Source organism: Nyctereutes procyonoides, unplaced genomic scaffold (assembly GCF_905146905.1).
Source record: "Nyctereutes procyonoides isolate TBG_1078 unplaced genomic scaffold, NYPRO_anot_genome, whole genome shotgun sequence".
Lineage (NCBI taxonomy): Eukaryota > Metazoa > Chordata > Mammalia > Carnivora > Canidae > Nyctereutes > Nyctereutes procyonoides.
Window position 1 is genome coordinate 22,337,277 of NW_026575135.1, and position 22,897 is coordinate 22,360,173.

At 43.5% G+C, this 22,897-nt stretch overlaps 2 protein-coding genes and 1 non-coding gene across 3 annotated transcripts in view; all 3 read right to left on the reverse strand.

The window, feature by feature from the left end:
- The window catches only part of RUSC2 (RUN and SH3 domain containing 2), a 70,623-nt gene extending 68,336 nt beyond the window's left edge, over positions 1-2,287 (reverse strand). Inside the window, exon 1 of the mRNA XM_055301589.1 lies at positions 1,990-2,287. The gene's annotated coding sequence lies outside the window, so the exon portion shown is untranslated. The remainder of the gene's footprint in view (positions 1-1,989) is intronic.
- LOC129494568 (phospholipid-transporting ATPase FetA-like) overlaps positions 2,003-22,897 on the reverse strand; it is a 105,820-nt gene continuing 84,925 nt past the window's right edge. The window contains exons 17-28 of the mRNA XM_055301496.1: positions 22,334-22,498; positions 19,939-20,050; positions 18,437-18,542; positions 18,117-18,264; positions 17,383-17,566; positions 15,690-15,913; positions 14,230-14,313; positions 12,602-12,847; positions 12,280-12,418; positions 11,485-11,615; positions 11,214-11,369; positions 2,003-2,428 (exon numbers count right to left, since the gene is read on the reverse strand). Coding sequence (XP_055157471.1) covers positions 2,003-2,428; positions 11,214-11,369; positions 11,485-11,615; positions 12,280-12,418; positions 12,602-12,847; positions 14,230-14,313; positions 15,690-15,913; positions 17,383-17,566; positions 18,117-18,264; positions 18,437-18,542; positions 19,939-20,050; positions 22,334-22,498 — 2,121 coding nt within the window. The remainder of the gene's footprint in view (positions 2,429-11,213; positions 11,370-11,484; positions 11,616-12,279; positions 12,419-12,601; positions 12,848-14,229; positions 14,314-15,689; positions 15,914-17,382; positions 17,567-18,116; positions 18,265-18,436; positions 18,543-19,938; positions 20,051-22,333; positions 22,499-22,897) is intronic.
- Positions 18,789-18,895, reverse strand: LOC129495358 (U6 spliceosomal RNA). Its single transcript, XR_008661516.1, has one exon. It is a non-coding gene; the product is annotated as a U6 spliceosomal RNA (small nuclear RNA).

A 22,897-nucleotide genomic window follows, 5' to 3' on the forward strand; every position in this document is an offset into this window, starting at 1 on the left:
TCCAAGACTTACTTTATAAAGGCAGATCAGAGAGTGGGAAAAAAGAGAAAATGGAGAAGGATAAATCAAAGCTAGAAATGGGTGAGGGCATACTCAGCTTCTTGTTAGGCCAGGCCTCAAAAAAGAACTTTCAACACTTAGAACAATCAGAGGAAATCAGATTTTGACCTGGCTCAAAGTGGAAGAGAAACAAAGGTGGTAAGCGTAAGTGAAAGGAGGAGCATAGGTAACAATATAGGGATAGTCGTGGGATCTCTCTTCCTTCCCCAAAGTCTTATCACTGTCTCCTAGAAACTCCAAAAATTATTTGTACTTACTAATACTCTGAGCCCCAGTTACAATAATGCCACTACTGGTCAGGCAACTACTTTCAGCTTATCAACTCCTACAGCTTCCCAGCCATTTTTTCATCACTCTGCAGTGTCATCTATTTCCCCTACAGAACCTGGGCCAAAACTGAGGTCTCTGAACCCTGTCTCACCTTCAGGAATCTGAATCTGTTCAGGTTATCCTCCTAAGAATCAACAAAAACAGGTTTCAGGCTGTTCTTTGAGAATTCCATCTTTAAAAGGCTCACATTCTCATATATTACTGATACTGTTCACATAGGGGTGAGCCCTGTCTGACTCAGGTCTACTGAGAGGCCATAAATGGCCCCATATGGCCTGATCATACTACAGTAGTATTTAGGAATATTTGATCTTAATCATATTAGGCCTGCCTGGGATGTCTACCACTCCAATCTCTCAGGGTCGTCGGTGGGGGTATCCAGGAGCTAAAGGGCAAATATCAATGAGGGATTTTATTCTTCAACCTCTCCTGAAGCACCAGCTGACAGGCTACACTGAGTCAGCTTTAAAGGCTGTGGCTGACCTCCAGAATATTTCCCCGCAGGGAGTAGTTAGTCTCTAGGACAAGAGTAGCAGGTCGCTTGGGCAAAAGCTCTTTCAAGATTATCTGGGCAGCCTCTAAGGCACTTACCAGTAAGAATTTCTGCAGTACCCAGCCCTTTTTTTCAGTACACAGAAGGTTAGTGGAAAACATCTGATACATAGAAGGTCCTACCTGAATTAAATTAGAATCATGAATTGAAAGACTGAGTATATTCAGTTTTAGGCTCCTGATAGGAGTAGCTGCAAATAACCCTCCAGATGCTCTTCCCTTTTCCCCTCTTCATGTGCCTCGAGACACCTTTCCCACCGAAGCACTCTGCCTTGTACCTTCTGCATTGGGCTCCTTCATTCATTTATCCACCCATCAAATATTAACTGAGTGCAAACGTGTGTCAGGCACAGTGCTCGGGAGCTGGGGTACAAATGAATAGAGTGTGGTCTTTGCCACCAGGACGGCCCCCTGCTGTCTGCTGGGCCAGCCTGGCAGTCCCCAGCCAGCCCTGGGCGAGGGATCAGCATGCCCTTCGAAGCTGGTAAATGCAGTGGCGGCGGGACTCGTCGGGCAAAATGTCAGGCGTTTTCCGAAGGTGAGAGTGAGAGATCTAGCCTGGCTCAGGCGGATACCCGCTAGGGAGGTCAAAGGGGCGGAGGGGGCACAGAGGGCCCGGCTGGCACTGGCTGCAAGGAGGCCCCCCATCCCGTCAACAGTCCTGGGGCTCGGTGCTCGGCGCCTGCGCTCCCCCCCAGGGCTGCCACAGGAGATGTGGGTACAACGATGACGGGGGAGTCAGCTGAGGGTGCCACCGAAGGGACAGTTTGAGGAGACGGTTGGGGTGGATCTGGGGTGACGCCCAAAGGAATGTTTGGTCCTTGGTGCTTGAGGGTTCAGCGGATGGTAGAGCAGAAGGGTCAGGAGGAGGGCAGGTTTGGTCGGTCCGGAGGGTGGGAGCGGACCCGGAGGGTGCGGATGAAGGGCCAGCGCGCAGGGCTGAGGGGAAGGGCGGGGGCGCACCCAGGGCTTTCTCCTAAGGGATCACTTGGAACGTGAGGGCAACGGGTCTTCCGGACCCCGCCAACCCCAAAGGGGCGTCCCTACCTCGTTTCTCGCCTCAGCGTGATCCTAAGGTGCCGGCGGTGAGGGTGTCGGCGGCGGCGGCGGCGTCTCGCGCCCTCCTGGGGTCGCGCTGCAGCCGGGACAGGCCGGCGTCCCCCTCCTCTCCAGCCGGGGTGGTAATGTCCAGTCCCCCCTGCAGCCGCGGCACCGATGGTCCGATCTGGGTTGCCCTCATGCCGCCCCCGCGGACGGCGCGTTGGTTCGGTCCTCCGGGCCGGCGGTGCTCGCCCACCTCCCCCGCGTCTTGCGGCGATGGGCGCAGCGAGTCACGCGCAGTGCTTTCCCGCGAGGGGAGCGGCGAGGCTTCGGCCGCGGCCCCGCCCTCCGCGGCCCCGCCCCCGCCTCGCCCCGCCCCCCTCGGGGTGGGGCGCCGCCTGCGCCGCTCGGGTGCCCGGGAACCCCGTGGATCGTGGGCGCGGGGCTAATAGCTTCGGAGTTAGGTGTGTTTGCACACCCACCTTCGCCCAAAGCAGCAATTCTCAACCCTGGCACTCCAGCACAACCTCTTCGGGAAAGCAGAAACTCAGAATAGAGCAGTAAAACCAAGGCCTGACCTCAGCCGAGGTCTCCGTCAGGATCACTGGGATGGGAGTGTAGTGGTCGTTGGGTGGCGCCCAAGCTTTGATGTTTTTAAAAGTACCCCGTGTAATCGCCAGGGTTAAGAAGCCCTGGTAAAACCTGGAACTGACAAAGACACTCTCCTCGGACCAAAACTTGAGTCAGGCTCCTGAGTTCTCTGCTGGACTAGGCCTGACCTTGGGCTTCCCTGTAGAATCCAGTTTGAGCAAGACTCCTGCTAAGTCAGTCTGGTGAGAATCCCCCCACCCAATTTGGTATCTGATCACCTTCCATATCTTACCACCCTGACCTTTAGCAAGAATTCTGAGACCTTCCTAGCAATTGCTATCCATGGTATGAATGTTTTGTGTGTCTCAGAAATTCACACACTGAAATAACTCCAGAGGTGATGGTGCTAGGAAGTGGGGCCTTTGAGAAGTGATAAATCTCTTGAGGCACATGAATTGGACTAGTGCTCTTAGGGAAGACATCTCTCAGAGGTCCCTAGCCCAATCCACATCTGGAGAAGGGAGAAAGGGGCCTCACCATGCTGGCACTCTGATCTGGGATTTCTAGCCTCCAGAACTGTGAGAAATAAATTTCCGTTTTTATAAGCTACAGAATCATATTTCATTATAGCTGTCTGCGAAGACTAAAGACTAATTTTGTATCCGCTGACCCCTACTCTGCCCCTTGGCTATAAAATGCCCACTGTGCTTTTTGGTGTTTGAGTTGAGCTCAGCCTCTCCCCTACTGCAAGATCCCATTGCAATGGGTCCCATACCTATTGTGATGCTCCTTAAGGTCTGCCTTACCATCTTTAACAAGTGTCAAGAAATTTTTTTTTTCTTTAAGAGAACTCATGCTCTTCTGCTTCTCATGGCAGGCAGGATGTATGTGGGACTTTGAGGATCTGTTGTCTCCTTCTTCCAGCCAAAGTGGGGGGAGGGCAGGCAGTCATTCAGCAAATAATTAGCTCACTTGGTTCCATGCTCAGTGAAAGAGTTAGAGACTGAGATCCTACCACTCACATAGTTTTGGGTCAAAGTCAAAATGTTATACTGTGTAATGCATCCTCAGGTTTCACAGAAGTGGTGTGAGATGAGTTTTGAAGAATGAGTAGGAGATAAAAGGTGTGGGGAAATCAGCGTGTGCAAAAGAACAGAGTAGCAAAATAACTGATATGATTGAAGTGTGGGATACAATGGAGAGAGCACAGCAGAAATGGTCAGGTGTGTGTTGAAGAACCTCCTATGACATTCTAAAGAGTTATGGGTCATCCTGTAAGCAGTGGAGAGACACTGAAGGGCTTTACGCAGTCAGAGGAATGACAAGTCAAATTTAAATTTTAGAAATAAAATTCTGAGGGGGGCGTGGAGAGGGCTAGGACTGCTAGTAGGGAGACCAGTCAAAAGCTGTATGCTTGTATAGTTAAGTGGTCCAGGGGAGGGACTTAATCCAAACTAGGCCAATTGAATCCCTTCCCTGAGAATTTGGAATTGGGGCAGAGCTACACCCTTACTCATGGTTGGACTTACAATGGAAATTTGAGAGCCGTGACCATCTTTTACTTTCCAAATGGCCTAAGTAACAAAGAAAATCAGTTTGCTGAGAACAATCAATCTGTTGCAAAGAGAGGAGCCAAGTCTAGATACAAAGAGACTACTCCTCAGGTTCTTGGGTGATCTTCTAGCAGTGGGTTCCACTTCTGAGGTTCAGCTTGATTCCTGCCTTGGGTTCATGGCACATCTTTCTATCCTTTCATATAGTCTCATTTTTGTCTTCAGGAAGCATAAGTTACCCCTGTTATTTGTGTTAAGGGATACTTTTTAACACGGTAAAATCATGAGTCTTATACAAAAGAAACAAAAACAAAAAAAAACCCACATATTAAATTCACTAATTAGTGAGGAAGCCAGTAAGATACTAAAACTGATTCAGATGAGGATTTGACTTTTGTAAATGTGTATTTTCTACCAGACAAAATTGATTTGCATCATCAGGAACAGGAATCATTTGCATTGTCATGGGCAGAAACATTTTGCATCATTACCAGTGCTCAAACAGATTTGCACTTTAGAAATCTCACTCTAGTAGGAGTGTGGATATTGAATTAGAGGAAGGTAAAGAGACCAATTAGGAGATTCTGTGGTAATTATGATGAGAAGTGAGAAGGTCTAAATTAGAGCAGTAGCTGAGGGGTTAGAAAAGAGGTAGATTTAGGATACAGAATCAATAGGACTTAACAGTTAATTAAATGTGTTGTTGGAGGCAGGGGGTAAAATAGAGCAAATAGAGCAAATGACTAGGTTGACTCCCAGAGTATACCAGGGCTGAATCTTCTCAAAAACTCTGAACATATCTTAAAATATTTGGGGCTAGAATTGCAGGAAAATGTCGGGGCTAAGAGTTGCTCCCTTGTTTCTCTCTTTCTGATGATGGTAAATAAGGTTATTTCCTCTTCAAATTCTTAAAGAAAAAGGTGCAGGGTGAGCCAGTTGATCCTGTGACATTTCCCCATTCCTAAGAGGCTATAAATGAAGAAAGAGTGTAAACCTGGCCTGTGTAAACTGGAATTGTCTCTGTGATTCTGCTATTAGCAGCTATTCAATCTAGTTCAAGGAAAAAGATGACCTTACTGAACCCAACTTACTGAGCCCCTCCTGTGAAAGAGTGCCTAGTCTCTCTTTGGACATCTGCTTCATTCTTCTAATACAGGCTGGGTTTTTTGGCTCACTTACTTTTATAAAGCAAATCATGGCCACTTTAAAATGGAGGCCCCACTTCCTGAAACTCTATGACCTTTCAACTACTGTCCTCATCACTGACCTAGTTTCTTGGAGTTATAATTCTAATTTCTAGAGAGACAGAAGCTGTAGTGAGTTATATATCCATTCTTGGCCAAGTGTGGCTAGGGGTAGTAGAGTCAACTGGCATCAAACATGACCATCTAAATTCACCCCCTCCCCCCATCAGGAGCTGTATGGGAAGGGTCAGTAATCCATGAATTTAGTACCCTAATTATCTGAGAAGAAGCCATTTCAAAAATCCATAGGATCATTTGATAAACCAGTGCTTGCATCTTTGGTAGTCAATCCATTGAAATTCTTTGATTCTACCTTCAAATATATCTTCTATTCATCCACTTATTTCTCTGCTATTCTAAGACACCACCATGCCATACTTGGACAACTTTAATTGCTTCCTAGTTTTCCTGATGTCACTTTTGCACCTCTATTGTCCATAGTATAGCCTGAGCAATCTTTCAAACTGCCTTTAGAGCCCTCCACTGTTTTCCATCATATCTATCTAACTGCCTACTCTCTGATCACCATGTTTTGTCTACATTGGCTTCTTTTTCATTCACACAAAGCTCCTGAGGGACTTTTAACTAGCTATTTATTCTGAGTATAAGGCCTTTCCATCAGGTTTTTGCAGGGCTAGGTACTTCTAGTTATTTAGGTCTCATTTCACATGCTACTTTCCTCACAGAAAGGGCTTTTCTGACTACTAAAGTAGCGCCCCCTTCCTCTTCAAAGTCCCTCACCATTAAAGTATCTTCATAGCACTTATTATCTGAATGATCTTGTTTACTTTGTTATTGTCTCTCTTATTAGAATGTAAGATACATGATGAAACCTTTTTGGCTTTTTTTTCTTTCTTTCTTTTCTTTCTTTCTTTTTTTTAAAGATTTGAGCCCAAGGTGGGACTCGATCTCAGGTCTCCAGGATCAGGCCATGGGCTGAAGGCAGTGCTAAACCACTGAGCCACCCGGGCTGCCCCCTTTTTGGCTTTCACTGTATCTCCACATCTACAACAGTGCCTATATCATGGTGGATGCTCAATAAATATTTGTTGTATGTATAGATGAATGTGATGAAGGGAGGGAGGAAGGGAGAGAGAGAAAGAGAGAGAAACTGGAACCTTGAAAGAATGGGATTTGTGGGATGACTATAAAACCGTTTTATTTTGTCTTCCACTCTTTAAACCCATTCTATGAGACTGCATACTTTGAATTTTCTGGTCATTTTTAGATAGCAACCAGTATTAATCAATTTATTTTACCTTAATAATTAAAATAGCCAAACTATGAAATAGTTTTTTAAATTTCAAACTTTAAAATTACGGTTTTTCCTATCTCTGAGCTTGGCCCTGCTATAGGTGCCCATGTTAGATGGGAAAAGGGAGTGAGGCTTAGTAGATGTCTATCTCTTCTCCCTTACCCCACTTCTTCAGAGTTTGAGCAGGGTGGAGGGAGAAGAGATAAGGAAGGTTCCTACTTGTCTAATGCTACCACAAACTAGTTTTAGTGGTTGACAGGTATCTAAAAAGCGGACTCTTTCTCAAGGAGCCCTTTTGTATGTTCTTCAGAGATTCCTTCTCTGTTGGCAGAGATATTTCTCCTATATTCTAATCACTTTAATGTAGGTGAATTCAGCTCTAATTGGTCACTTACAACTCCTTTAGAAATCTCTAAGAATCAGTGGTGCCTGGGTGGCTCAGTCAGTTGCACATCAGATTCTTGGTAGTCTACTTCTCTCCCTCTGCCTGTCCCCTCTGCTTGTGAGCACTCGCTCTCTCTCTAAAATAAATACATGAATCTTTAAAAAAAATTCTAAGAATTAAAAAAAATCAACTTTATTGAAGTATAATCTACATACAATAAAATTCACAGATATTAAATGTACAGTTTGATGAGTTTTGACAAATACACGTACCCATATAAACACTTCCAAAATCAAGATATAGAAAATTCACCTCATGCCCCTTCACAGTCAATCACACCCTCAGGCAACCTTTTATCTAATCAAAAATCTCTAAGCATTTGATAGCAGATCTATTGCTTTCTTCTGCTGAGATCTCTTCAACTTTTCAGATGGTCTCTCTAACAGAATAAAGAAACCCTAACTAGGTCTGTTACTTGGCCCATATTTGGTCTGTGGGGAGTTCCCATTAATCCCTTTGTCCTGAAAAACAGTGGGAGTGTGGGCCAATCTCACCATAGCTGCCTCTTCTATCTGGCCATAAAACAGATAGCTAATTGTTCTCCTGCTTTTTAGATTTTCCAGGTACGAGTTAGGTATGAGTTCTCTGTATCCTCCAAACACATTTATTACATCAGTCTCTCCAAATAATATCCTTAAAACCCTCTCAACTTGAACTGAGCTGCGGGTGGGACTTAAAACCTACTAGCAATTCTCTCTAAAGATCCCTTATTAATGTCTGAATTTTTGGCTCTTTTCTCAAAGTGGGTGAGGTGATTAAAAGTTGCATACGTGTTTTTCACATTCCCCTTTTTCAAGTCTTGCATGGTCATCTCACCCCTCAGTTTGGAATGTGGCATGTTCTCCTCTGCACAGATAGAGACTCCTATCTCCTAAGATACATTTAAACCACAGTAGAGGATGCTGATTGTTCAGGAGCTTTGGCAGATATCGTAGATTCAAACTATTTTCTTTTCCTTTTTTTAAAAAAATATTTTATTTATTTATTTATTTATTTATTTATTTATTTATTTGAAAGGGAGAGAGTGAGTGGGAGAGAGGAGTTGGGGTGGGGGATGCAGAGGGAGAAGCAGACTCCCTGCCAAGCAGGGAGCCTGACTCAGGGTTCGATCCTGGGACTTCATTGTGACCTGAGCTGAAGGCAGATGCTCAACCGACTGACCCACACAGGTGCCCCTCCAAACTATTCTCTTACAAATGGCTTATAAGGGAGACCATGAGTGACCATATTTCATAAAAAGAGACCCCTAAAGTATAACTGAATACTAGATATCAAAGGATAAGATTCGTTTTGAAAGGACAGGGTAAGAGGCAAGTTTAGGACAAATGCAAGGTAGTAGATTTTATTAATTTACTATTTTCCTGAAAAACATTAAAAATCTAAATGTGAGTAGTGAATACAATAATGAAACAAAGTTCTTGTCCTTAAGGAGATGACCATGGTCTAGTAGAGAAGATGGAGAAGTAAACCACAACTAAAATAGGCATCTGAGTAATAATTCATTCAAATCTTGGGAACTAAAAATAAGAAAAATGTACAAGGTGGTCCATACAAGGAAGGTCTGGAGCAAGGAAGAAGCATCCAACTCAGCATAGGAGGTTGGGTGTCAGTGAAGGCCCCCGGGGAAGTGACCAAAGCTGAGAATGAAGAGCAGTTAGAATTCACTAGACAAAGGAGGGAAGTTTATTCTAAGAGGAGAGAATACAAAGAGACAAAGCATAGAGGCTTCTGAAGACAATGAAATCTTTGAAGAATTACAAATAGTTTGGGCAGAAATGAGAACATATGGAGCAGAAAGTGATGATGAAGCTGGAGAGGAAGGCAGCATAGAGGTAGGAAAGCTATGATGAGTCATTAAAGGATTTTAACTTGGCAAATGACAGGATCTGATTTGTATTTTGAAAGGTCATTCTCTGTGGTATGGATAATGGATTGGAAAGAAACAGTCCGAGGCAGGAGACCAGAGAGGCATATGTTGCCATAATCTAGGCAAAAAATGATGAAAGCAGTGGGACTGGGGACAAATAGTAAGGGATTTGAAGGGATTGAAGATTTGAGGACATTTCTAAGACAGAGTATATGTAACTTGGTAAAGAATGGGCTAGATTAGAAGAAGGAAAGGGAGGAGTCCAGAAAGACTTCCAGGTTTCTGGTTTGAGCTAGTGGGAGGTGATGCTGCTCAGGAAAAGGATTAAAAAATAATAATAATAACAGACAGAGAAGCAGATCTCAATATCCTTTCATTTGTTCATTCATTCAACAACATTTGCTAAAGGCCTATTATATGCTGTGAACAGACAAGTATATCAATGATTCCAATGCCCTGTGATAAGTGTCACTGAGAAAGGTATGCACAGGGAAACAAGTAAATAAAAAGGACAGGTATATAAGTCACACTGAGGAATTAGAGTAAGCTCTTGGTGGAGACTGCCTAATCTGATCTTTCAAAAAAATATTGAAGGGAAATTCAATATAACATACAATTCACCATTTTAAAGTATACAACTTAGTGGCATTTAGTACATTCATTATGTTGGGGTTTGACATGATCAAGTTCGCTGTTTATAAAGATTACTCTGGAAGTAGTACTGGTGATACTTTAGACAGGGGAAAACCAGGAACATGAGTTGGGAGATTTTATGCAACAATTCAGGTGAGAGATGATAAAAGTCTGAGCAAGAGTAGTGATAATGAAGGGAATGGAAAACAAAACATAAAAAAGATGCAAAGTTTAAATTACTTGATGACTTATTAGACATTAGAGGGAGAATATAGAATGATTTCCATCACTGCCTGGGGTGACTGGGATGATGGTGATGGCATCCTGGGTGGATTTTTGGGGAAAAGTGATTAATACAAGTTTGTGGATTGAGTAGGAATTTCCTAAGATTCAAATAAATGAAGGATTTCAGAATCAGTTTAATAAATGGATCTGGTTCTAAGATAGAAAGCTCTAAGACAGAGAGTTGAGAATCTTCTTTCTGTTGGTAAATGAACTCATGCATTCACTTGGGAAAAGCATACTAAGAAAGATAAGCAGAGAATCTAGTACTAAGCTTTGGGAACCAATATTTAAGGTGTGTAAAAGGGATAAAGCTATATGGTTAAAGGATATGGTCATACTGAGGCCGAGATAGAGTTTAGCAACAAAGGGCAGAAAAGTGAAATGGAACTGAAGAAGGAGAAAAAGGAGGTGGGGAGGGTGGTGGGGATCTGTGGGCTAGTGATACTGCTTGGACATTATTGTCATTGAGATCCAACAGATCATACACATCTCTCCACTCCAAAATAAGCAATTTATTACTCCATAAACTTCTCAGAAACATTTTCCAAATACATACAATTTCTTTTCAAAGTAATTTTACAGGATGAAGAAAAATGTTAATCAATTGTGGCTTATACCACCCTCAAGAAAGATTTTTAAGCATTCCCAGCAGTCTCCTTCTCCCAGTTCTGATGCCTGAAAAGGTGTCAGTTCTTGGGTCAAAGGGGTCAAAGAAGGGAAGAAGGCGAAATCTTGAGCTGTCTTAACAAGGCAGGAATCAGCTCCTTTTTTTGGGGGGGGGGGGTCCAGAAACTCTCCTTCAGCTCTTTATGACCAACTTGTCATAGCTGCCTCCTCCTTTTGAGATCCAAGGCCAGTAAAAGACTCACCTTGAATCCCCCAGTTAAACCTGAGAAGGGTGTCTGGGTGGGATATGTTTGTGTGGGGCCCTGGCAAGGTTTATGGTTGCTCTGGGTATAGGAAACAGCGCCCAAAGTAAGATTCTTAGGTCATATTTTCTTTTCTCTTTCCCACATTGCCCCCTTTACCCACCATTTCCATATTTGCTTCTGGATTAAAACTTGGAAGGGTTGGTGGGAGGCCTGACATCACTTTTTCTTGAAATTGTACAACTCTGACAGATATCTGGGGGCTCTTTCTTTACTGTTCCTTGCCTTACCTGGGCACAACCATCTAGGGAATGAAGAGGCTGAGCCTCTGGAGTGAGAGCAGAAGGGCAGGAGTGTGCTGGTTTCCCTGGGACTCTAATCCATCCTTATTAAGTTGTGTGAATACAAGAGATGAAGAGCAATGATTCCTTTGGGATTTTCCTAAGGGCCTCTACTTTTTAAAAAGATAGCTGCTTTTTTTTGAATACCTTGGACTTCATTGTCTTGCCAGAAGTGATGAGGGCCCCAAAACCCTGTTTGTGGGAGAATGCATAGGCAGAACGTCGAGTGCTTGCATGTTTTAGCTTGGTCCGCTTAGGGAGTGGCAGTAGAGGTCTTGTGCATTGATGAATTCTGTCCATAATCTGCAGCCAGGACAGAGAGGACAGGGTTTTTAGCCACAGAGGCAAAGGCAAAGGCAAAGGCAAAGGCAAAGAAGGGCCATGAATTATATCTGGGTAGATTCCTTGTTCCACTCACCTTGTCCACGTTGGCAGGCCAGAATAGAGGTTTGAGAAACTGGTAACCAATCACAGGCAAAATACAGAGGACTACACTGAGGACAATACTCAGCCATATTTGTGGCAGGTTCAGAGTGTTTCTGGCCACACCTGTAAACAATAAGGTATGGGAGGGAGGCTGAACCAGAGCCTAGAGGAAGGGGACTGTCAGCCAGAACATATCAATGCAGAAGAATTATAGTGAAGTCCTTTGTACAGCCAAAGTCTCTGTGAATTCACATACTTTTCTCCTTCTAAAGGCATGTGAATTCACAGAGTTATTCAGGGTTTTGGAGGGGAAAAATGAGTGGCTTGATGAGATGTGAGAGCTAGATACATCTAATATCTACTTTCTCTATATTTTATTCCCACCAAAGTAGAATGAAAGATAGGTAAATTAATGTGGGAGATAATAAAGCAGTATGCCACAGTAGAAAGGATATTGGACTGGGAACCAGGAGAGCTAGATTTGAGTAATTTAATTTTTAAAAACCCTCAGTCTCTAAAATGGTGCCCTTTCTACCTCAAAGGATCCTTACAAAGATTAAGTTAGATAAGAAATTTGAAAATATCTTAGAAAACCTAATAGGATAAAATATTTCTCTAGATAGATTTTGAGTCCTTTTGGGGCAGAGACAATGTCTTATTCCTATCTATGAGCCTAGCACATAGTAATAACTGCTCAGTGAACATTTATTAAACAAATATACTTGGTTCACACTTCCCAACCCTAACCCCCACCTCCTTGTCACACCCTGGGTGGGCATAGCCTTACCTAGGAATTGGAAGACGTTGGGGAACATTAGGCACAAGCCATCACTGTACAGGAAGAATAAGATGCAAAAGTAGAAACCCAGACTACCCCAGGTGAAGATGTGGCTTATTATCGTCCAATAGGTTGTATCCAAGGCAATCTGAAAAACACTCTCTTATGTGTAATACTCTACAACCTGGGATATATCAGCTACCTCCCTTCTCCAGCCTCATAGTAGAGGATGATCCCTCCCCACTTTCCCTCCCTCCTTCTTTCCCTCCCTTCCAGACAGGCGGCCCACCCAAGCCCCCCAACCCCCTACTCCCCACTCCCCCAGCCACACCTGCATTGTGACCACCCAGAGCAAGGCGGTCTGCACTATCAGGGAGAAGGACTGGTAATCAGAGATCTCTTTCCCATCCTTGCGCACTGAGTTGTAAATGGTCCCCATAGGGATAAAGAACAGCATGAAGGAACTATAGATCCCATGCATTAAACACTTCACAAATTCCTTCTTGTTGAAATAGAGGTTGTGCTGGCCTGGATCATACAGCTCTGGGAAGCGTAGACTCCATGTTTCATTCACATCCTGGAAGTACCAGAGGGTAAGGAGGAAGGCTCAGGGTCTCTCCATAGAAAGTCCCATCTCTATCAGAGTAGAAGTTTCTCCCCTCACTGAGTCTGCTGACAGTCTGTCTAGGAACTTCCTCATGGATTACTTGAGAAGTGGAACCAGAGAACAGAGCAGTGGCCACAGACCCTTCCCGAAATCCTACACTCTAGGCAATGATCTAAGTAACAGAAGAAAGCTAGGAGAAGGTCAAGATGGTGATAAGGACCTGGAAGCAATCAGAGTTGGGGAGATAGAGGGTAATTAGGGTTGGGGGTAGCTGGAAGGGAGAATGGGAGCTTGGGATGAGGGGGCAGTTGTGACATGAGTCCCCAGTTTTAAGTGTTCCTTTTGTGGAATTTTTTTTTTTTTGCCTCAAAAGCCAGCGAAAGAAGAGGGGAAAGCAAATGGGGACCAGCTAATCACATGGGGGTATCCATGTTCTGTGATGCTCCTCCTATTCCCAAACTACTAGTGAACTCAGATAACAGGATTCTCTATGTGGATGCCATTGGATCATCTTCATCTCCTAAATCTGAAACTTTGGATAACAAAGCTTGGGGCTTGTTTTTGAGAGGTTGTAGATCACTAGAATTAGCCAAATGAAGCTGCATAGGGCACAACTTGTCCCTCTTTTTGCTCTGTGGCTAGCAGCTACTTTGTGGAGAATTTTCCTTCCTACTCTGATGGAGACCAGGAACCATGATTTCACCATGTCCTCTTTTAGCTATTTTATTCCTCTTTGGAGGTTCTTTTCTATTCATTGTGCCCAAGACTAGAGGCTGGGATAGAAAAGGAGGGAGAGGTATGGTACCAGGACCCCCAATACCCAGGAAATTTCTGACAGGGACAGATGATATCCCCTAGACTGACTCCCTATGACTCAAAATATATCCACATTCTCATGCTTGGCCTTCAGAACTCTCAATTAGAACATCCTGCATTGGCTTATCTTATCATCTATGTATGGGTCTCTCTTTTCTTTGTTTTTGTTTTTGGTCTCTCCTTTCTTGAAGCATCTTGCTTTACCTAGTCTTACCCTAGTAACTCTATTTCCTTTTACTACCTTTTATTTATACTCAGTTTACTATAAAGCACAATTTCTATGTTTCTTTTTATAAAAATAAAATTGACATAGAAAACTTGGATTTCTAAAACTGATGATTATTCTCCGGGAGGAATATTCTTTACTTTATCCCATGATACTTCTCCAGGTGATGAGCTCCCTTCCTTGCTCTATAAATTATTCCATTTACAATTGACTTTGTAGAACTCAGCTCTTGTTGTTCTCCCCACTCTTGAGAATACTCCTCAAGGGCCCAGGGGCTTAGCCCTGAAGAGAAGCTTGCTGCTGGTCTTACCTGGTCAAACAGACTCAAGCCCAGGACAGGGAGGCAGGTGTAGACCAGGTTGTAGAAAGTGATAAACCAGGTATCATAAACTGTCTAAGAGAATACCAAAGAGATTTCTTAGATTCCTCTCTTTTCCAAAGTCCCAGCTCCACTTCCCAGGTTCAAGAGAGCCCCTTCTGGCCCCCACTTACCCACCACTACATTAACCTAGAGCAAGATTTGGATTTCAGGAATCTGATAAGGAGGCTGACCCCAGTCTCTATTTGGTCCTACTCTATTTAGAACCCTGGGTTCCAGGCTGGGGCAAGGCCACATCAAGCTTGTTTGTGGCCAACCCTACAAGGTTGATTTGGACCAACTCTTCCATGATCTGCACTGCCCATCCCTGCACAGAGAAGGTCTACAGTGCCTGTGAGGGAATGCTAGCTGTATCCCTCCACTCTCAGGCATGTAAGCCTCTGGGTTCTTTTATCTGATTTATGGCATTCAGTAGCTTCTATAACACTGGACACTTTCAAACACAAGTAAGCATAATAGACTCAATGACTCTTTCCCAGCTGGGTGCTCCATCCTGGGGCCCAGAGAGGGCTCCTTTACTAGCCACAAGAGGTCAGCAAAACACATACATACACTTCACCTCTCACAAACTAGAATGGCTTTGTTAGACACTGGGGATATAGAAGTCTACTATTTTCTGCTCAATAGTCTGTTTGCCCTGGAACCCAAGGCAACAGAGGTAATAGGGATCTCCTAAGGTAATCGTTCCTGAGGTTGTTTTTCTTGGGAATCTTTGAGAACCCCGAAAAACTTCTCATAGGAAAGAGGAATTCTTATAGAACATCAAAATCCAAGTGCCACTTCCCAGGTGGAGGAGATTTCATACTCGATGTGGAGTTAACTCATTAGAGCGACAACAATGTATATTTGGGGCAGGGAGAAGGGCTGTTGGGGTGGGGAAGTAGAAGTAAGGGGAGCTGTATTCTGAAGTATGGCTACAGGTGAACACCATAGCCAGCATGTCTGGCAAGACTCAGAAGCCCTTTGAGACTTAGCCTGTTCCATAAAGATTGCTTTGGATACAAAACAAAACAAAACAAAAACAAAAACAAACCCTCCAAGATCCAAGCATTTCCCCATATTATCTATTTTTGGAAACCAGGTCTCTCTGTCAGGTAAAAGGTCAAAATATCTCATGGGAGTTTTGGAGGTAAGAGTCAAGTCTAAGTTAGAGCCAAGCCAGAAAAAGTTAAGGTTTGGAAATCTAAGGTTCAGTTTAAGGCTAGGAGATGGGATCAGCATGGGTAAGGAGCTTTGTGCTTAACCAACTGAGCCACCCAGGTGCCCCCACGTGAGGAGCTTTATGGATGGATGGCAACATGTCTCTAGAAAAGAAACATGAGCTGGGTGAAGTGGGGGTGAGTACAGAAGATCCAGTTGACCAGAGTGGGGAATGCCATCTGACCTCCTACCTGTGCAGAGAACCCGCTGAAGAAGGCATACCAGAAGTGCACCAGGGTGAAGGCAAAGTTTTTGTAAAAGAAGTAGCTGAGAAACTTGCACATGCGATTATAGGACCAGCGGCCATGGACCAAGAGTAGACGCTGAAGATAGTGGAACTGGGAGAAGGCGTAGTCACTGTTGAGCATGGCCTGCATTCCCTCCTGGCCACTGATGCCAACTCCAATGTGAGCAGCTGAAAAGAAATCCCAGAAGCTTCTCAACCTCAGAGCTAGTCTGCTGGGCTCCCAGGCTGGGAAGTGTAAAAGAAAGGCTGAGATCATGTTGTACAAACTCCTTATTTTACATTTGGAAAACACTGTTACGCTCAGCTCAAAATGGCATTTATTTAGTGGAGCCTTTTCTCCTCAGTGGATTGCTCTTTTCCCTAGTGGACTGTCAAAAACCAGCTCCTTCATCTTCACTTTGTTTTGGATGCTGCCACTCAGGAATGCCTGGCATGGCTAGTACTAGAAAGCTCTCCTGGATGGTCTTTGTGCCTACTATAGCCACCTTGGCTCTTTCCTGCTGTCCAGATGCTGAGGTAAAAACCTCTTGTTATCTCTTGAAGCCATTTACATCAATTATAGATGCAGGATGGATGTCAATCTAACATAATATTTAATTACCTAAGTTTATCTAAAGAGCTAAAATCCAACTGTTAGGAGGAAATAAGTGATGTTCATACTTTGTTAGTGAGAAGCAAGTTCTCCAGGAGGCCTCACTTTTCTGAATGACTTTTCTGAATAAAACAAGGATTATACTTGATGGAAAATAAGATTGAAGTTCCTAAAAGTTTTAATTAGTATGTTGTAGTGTAGGGTACATTCATTGATCTGGTATATACCTGTGGCATTGCTTAATGGAATAATTGAAGCCTCTAAGGCCCTAAAAACCAGAGAAGTTCTAGAAAGTGGGGAAGAAAGCAAGAACATTTTCTAGAACTAAAGCTGAGGCTAGAATATCTGCTAGTGTTTCCTGGATGGGGAGATATTAGAAGACCTAGATTAGAGGACCTCTAGATGTTGTCCGTATTTCACAGAACCACAAGTTGCTGGAAGCTAACAACATTCAGCTAAAATTAAAACCAGTGTCAGCCATTTGCTTCTATTAGTCCAGGGCATCAGTAAGTCTGCTATTCTCTTCCAGTCAGGGGAGTCAGGGGAAGTACTCATGAACATTGCCTTAGGGAAGAAGAGATCCCTACACTGTGCCTCACAGCTAATTCTCTGGTTGGGCAGTCCTGTCTTTTGCCTAACATTGCTCAGGCATACATCTATCAGAAAAGCAACAGACTGTGACTCCCACCCAGGGGTTCTTTACGTAGGCTTTGATGCCATCTTGGAAAGATGGTATGGTAGTTGCACATCCGGTTCTGTAAATACATGCATATGATTTTATGGGAGCCATCTGTATTTGTGTGTGTTAAGTGCATGAATTTGAATGTGTGTGTGTGTGTGCATATGGACTGATATATGCATGTGTAAATAAGTGGGAATGCAGGTATAGAGGAGCATAAATGAAGGTGCAAAATATTATAAACATACAATACATATATGCAGGAGTGAACCAACAACACAATGTCACCCAGGTTTGTCTTTGCCCATAGAGAAAGGAAAGGGCAAGCCCTTGGTTGAAGGTTACTGTTCCCCATCCCTCACATGCCTTTGATCATGCTGACGTCATTGGCCCCATCCCCGATGGCCAGTGTCACCACCTTCTTGTATCTCTTCACCAGCTCTACCACCTGGGCCTTCTGAAGGGGTGTCATCCGGCAACAGATCACCCCCTTGCACATGCACGCTGTTCTCAGCAGTTCCAACTCCAGGTTCCCTTCTAGAGCATAGGCCTGCAGCACCAGGATACATCCACATTTCAGGTTGCCCAAAAAGGCTCTCAGGACAGGATCTTCCTAAGTCCTTCCCCATCTCCATTCTCTCCTATACTATATAGGTCAGACATAGTGGCTCCCAGGTGCTCCACTCCCAAGGGAGGCCAAGTCCCCAAGTCAGTTCTAGGCATCCTTACATCTGACCCTGACTCCAATGGGAAACTAGTCAGCCTCTCTCACTAGGTCAAATCAGTTGATTGGGCTATAAGGCCAGCTGACCTTTTTGGAGGACCTGGTTCTGTTCACTTCCCCCTTTCCCCTAAGTGACAGGCCACATCAGTAATAGAATTTGGATAAGGAAGGAACATGCCTTTGGCTTCTCTTTCCTCATTATTCCTGTCTAGAGAAGGATAGGGAAAGGTGTCTGTCAGGAAAGAACACCAGAAGAGAGGGGAAGGGGTGACTCATGAAATAGAGAAGGGGTCTTAAAATTTCCCTGGAGTGGACTGGACCTAGGAAAAAAACTCCTTGGGAGAAGAAGATAGAATTGTAGCTCTGTGTTGCCCACCAGACTGCAGCCATTGATGATCAAGCCATAGTTGCCATTGGGCACCTCCTCAGGTAATCTGAAGGACATTTGGGACTTCGTGGTGAGGTAAATGTTTACTGGGTCTGATTCCAGTAGAGCCTCAGGTTTCATCTTGTCCCTTGCTGACCTGAAAGCCAAGAGGAGTGGTTAATATCTGACTGGAAGCTCCAGATTTTAGAAAGGAAAAAGTGTCCCAGAATGAAAATGGGCAAGGTGGATACAGAACCTCTACTAAACATCAGCCAGGACCTCAAACTCAATTGCCTTCTGAGAACTGCCATTGTCTTAGGTCCCTATACCTGAGTTCTTGCCGAATGGTCTCATCATTCTTGCCTTCCACAATAAACATCCCATCCATTTCATCCTCAAATATGTTACAGGCATAAGCAATGTTCACAGCAGTCTCTGCAGGAAATGGGGAACAAACATCACATTTTGGCCAGGACAGGGACTTTATGAAAGTGTACACATATATAGGCACTAATGGTGGGCAGCAGAGCCCATTTGTCCACATTTGTTATGGATGTATCCAAATGTATTTTTCATGAGTCTGTGGAGACCATATTCAAACACACAGGAGGCTGTCAACCTAGTGCAGACTTGTGAGTCACTTATCAATAACTAGGATCATTCTGGCTTAGCCTTTATTTCATTTTTAAATTCATTTTCATGAATTTTTATGTCATCCTTGTGTAGAGGCCATGCTAACCTTTTCTGTATCATTCCAATTTCAGGATATGTGCTCCTGAAGTGAGCATCATTCTGGCTTAGCCTTCCAACAGAGCCTTCCCTTATTTCCTAAAACAATTCCAGTCTGTGTCCACTTCTCCAAACAGTCAGGATATATCTCCCTGTGCCTGTTTTTATGACAGATTTTATGGCAGACTGAGATAAGTTTCTGTTACGGTCTTTTCTTTACATTGAGAACTCTGAAATTTGAATAAATTCATACTAAGGAAAAAATTTACAAAAATTAAATCCTGAAGACTTGCTGCAAGTGGTATCAAAATTCAGAGGAGAAACTTCAATTGTCATTGAAACTTTCTTGGAAAAAAGACTTTGAAGGATGTGTAAGACTTGTTTTGGGAAGGAAAAAACATTTCAAAGGGGAAACAACCCAAACAGAGGCTGTGGAGTAGAAGCTGGATTGTTTGGGACACACTAAAGATAACAGTCACATCAGGATGGAGATAACTATATGTAGGCAGCAACAGATTATTAAGATCTTGAAGACCAGACAGTGGAATCTGACTTTACCACATAGAGCTGCTGAAGATACCTGGACAGAGGAATAATATATAAAAGTCGTATATTTTAGTAAGATTAAACTGATGGTTGTATGTAGGCTATATTGAAATCAATAAGGAAATGAGACAGATATCAGTTTAAAAGTTTTTGCAAAAGTACAATCAATGGGGACAAAGGATGAACTAGGGTGATGGCATAGTCAAGGGGATCATCAGAAGATTTGGTGTGACACAGTGAGACAATTAATCTTTGGGACAACAGAGAGGGTATAGTCAGAGATAATCCCAAGGTTTTTAGCAAATGGGTTCCTGGATGACGAGGTCATGTCTGATTGAATCATCTCTGTGTCCTTCATACCTAATACAGCATCCAGTATAAAGTGTACTCTTAGCAAACCATGTACAAGACTGGGAAGGAAGGTGTCCTGTAAGAACTTGACCTGGGTTATAAGGTATTTGTCAAATATATGGCTAAGAAGAAAAGAATATATAAAATAAAGAAATGGCTAAAGTGGATAGGGAGGAGGATTGGTCATGTGAGAACTCCCCTTTACCTTGCTTATCTCCAGTTAGGACCCAAATTTTAATTTTGGCTTTGTTCAGGGTGGCGATTGTCTCAGGTACACCATCCTGCAGCTTGTCTTCTATGGCTGTGGCCCCTAACAGCTTTGAACAGAGAGAGCAGTGAGTGAGGAAAAGGAAGAATGTCACAGCATTTAGTGCTACCCAACAACTCGACTGGCATCTTATCATCCTCTTTAGCAAGCTGGCTCTATCCTGACATGAGGATCCAAATAGTATAAAATTCAGCATATTCTGCCTCTCGATAACTGTAGCTTTTCAACCACATAAATCAAATTTAGAAACAGAATATTAGGGGTCAAAGAGGGACAAGACTTGCCCAAGTCATACATGAAGCTGTGTGCCACTTCTAAACAATCTTTTTCTCAACACACTTTCACTTCTTTCTTGCTTCATTCACAGCATACTTCTTGGCTTCCAGTGTTGACCACAGGATGGGCATCATGACTCAGTCTGAGGAACTGACGGACAAATAACTGGCTGATTTCTGCTAGGCCTCCAGAAGGACAGACTAGAAATACTAACCACAGAACTGATTATGAAAGGAGATTGACATTTGGGATCTCTATGTTTTCCCATTTGGTATCAGTTATTTCTCTTCTTATAGCAGATCCAGCCTGTATCAGTCTGCTCAGAATCTTTGGAGTCATCTTTAACTTCTCTCTCTCATATCCTATAATCTAATCCATTAGCAAATTCTGTTGGCTCTACCTTTAAAAAATGTACAGAATTTGACTACTCCTCACCACTTCCACTACTTCTATCTGGTCCAAGCCATCATCATCTCTCACCTGCACTATTGTAACTATCTTCTAATTTGTCTCCCTGGGTCTGTGCTTGTTCCCCTACAGTATAATCTTAACACAGCAGCCAGAGTGATTGTTTTAAAAAGCTAACTCATCGGAGTGCCTGGGTGGCTCAGTCAGTTAGGCGACTGACTCTTGGTTTTGGCTCAGGTCATGATCTCAGGGTCCTGGGATTGAGCCCTGTGTCTGGCTCTGCACTCAGAGTCTGGTTGTCCCTCTCCCTCTGTTCCTCCCCCTATTTGCACTGACTCTCTCTCTCTCAAATAAATAAAATATTTTGAAAAAAGCTATCACATCACTTTTTTTTAAAAAAAATTATTTATTTATTTGAGAAAAAGAGCAAGAGGATCACAGAGGGAGAGGGAGAAGCTGACATACCACAGAGTACAATATAGGGCTCGATCCCGGGATCCTGAGATCATGACCTGAGCCAAAGGCAGATGCTTAACCACCTAAGCTACCCAGGCATGTATATCACATCACTTCTTTGGTTGAACTCTTCAGTGGCTTTCCATATCTCATTGTAAGATCTTACACTGGCTCATGAAGGCACTCTACTACTTCTCTGTCTCATGTCCTTTTATTCGCTCCTCCTTACTTACACCATGCCAGCCACACTAGCTGCCTTGCTGTTCAACTAGTTAGGCTTACTCCTGTTTCAGGTCTTTCACTCATGCCATTTCTTCTGTCTGCTTAGTTTGCCAGACTATTTCCCTATTTCTTTTTTTTAAGATTATTTATTTATTTATTCGTAGACACACACACACACACACACACACACAGAGAGAGAGAGAGAGAGAGAGAGAGAGAGGCAGAGATACAGGCAGAGGGAGAAGCAGGCTCCATGCAGAGAGCCTGACATGGGACTCGATCCAGGGTCTCCAGGATCATGCCCTGGGCTGCAAGTGGCGCTAAACTGCTGCGCCACCGGGGCTGCCCTTTCCCTATTTCTTTAGGTCTCTACTCAGACTAAAGGAAGACTAACCATCCTGTAAAAAAATACTAACTATACTCTGCCCTCTCCAAAACATACATGCATATGCTGATGCAGATACATCAGCTTTCTGATGCTTTCTCCCTAGCTTTCTTCCTGGATTTATTTCCTACCATAGTACTTTCATTATCTAACATACTATGTGTGTTACTTTTTTGCCTATTTTGTCTGTTGCTGGAACATAGGAAGCACTTAACATATAAGCACTTAATTCATATGTTGAATGAATGAGTGAGTATTTTTGTCTTGATTATTCTTTTAGTTCATTCTGGATTATCTAATCTGTGCATTCATTATTCAGATCCTCATTTCTCCCAGGTTACTTAGCTTCTGTGAGCAGCTTTGGGATAAAATTTACAACTAGTGCATTATCCTCCCCCGCACCGCACCCCATATGGATTTCAAAAATCCAGGACATCCTGAATCAGCTTGGATGCCAATATCCTGCATCCAGAGAGAGTCTGAACCTATTGATTTTCTGCAAGCCATTCTCAGAGACCTTGCTCAGTCTACTGACTGCCACTACCCATCCTGCTCCCAATCTGTGCCTGGCTTCCTCATACTAACCATTAAGTCTTTTTCTATCTCTTCATAGACATCTGATATCTTATCTTCCCGATTCTCCAAAGACAGGCAGGCTTCACTGTGCCTCTTGCTCCAGGCCTGGAAGAACGCATTATCCAATTCTCGGTAGGCCACCATGAGGGTGCGGAGGCCTTCAATGGCAAAATCCTAGAAGACATGTGTGTGTGCTGAGTAGGTCTGGGGTGGGTTAGGGTTGAGTTTAGGGAGAAGCAGACTGATCCCATCAGCCGAATGCCTACAAAATAGGGTCTAATGGCTAGTACCATGGGGTGGGAGGAATACCTAGCCTAGCCAGAAAACAACTACAGAGCTTTCTCAGCCAAATGTCCTAACGGTGGGGCCGGCATAAGTACTTATGAAATATAAAAAGTTCTAGCTTTTACCTGTAGTTAGATAATTTGCTGTATGACTCTGGGAAAAATTAAGCCTTCTAGATTTCTTTGTTGTAAAATTGGGATAAAATAATTCACTGCCTACAGAGAGGATAACGATGTCTATGAGAACGGAATACTAAAGTAAAAGGGAGTTGTTATAAAACATAAAGGA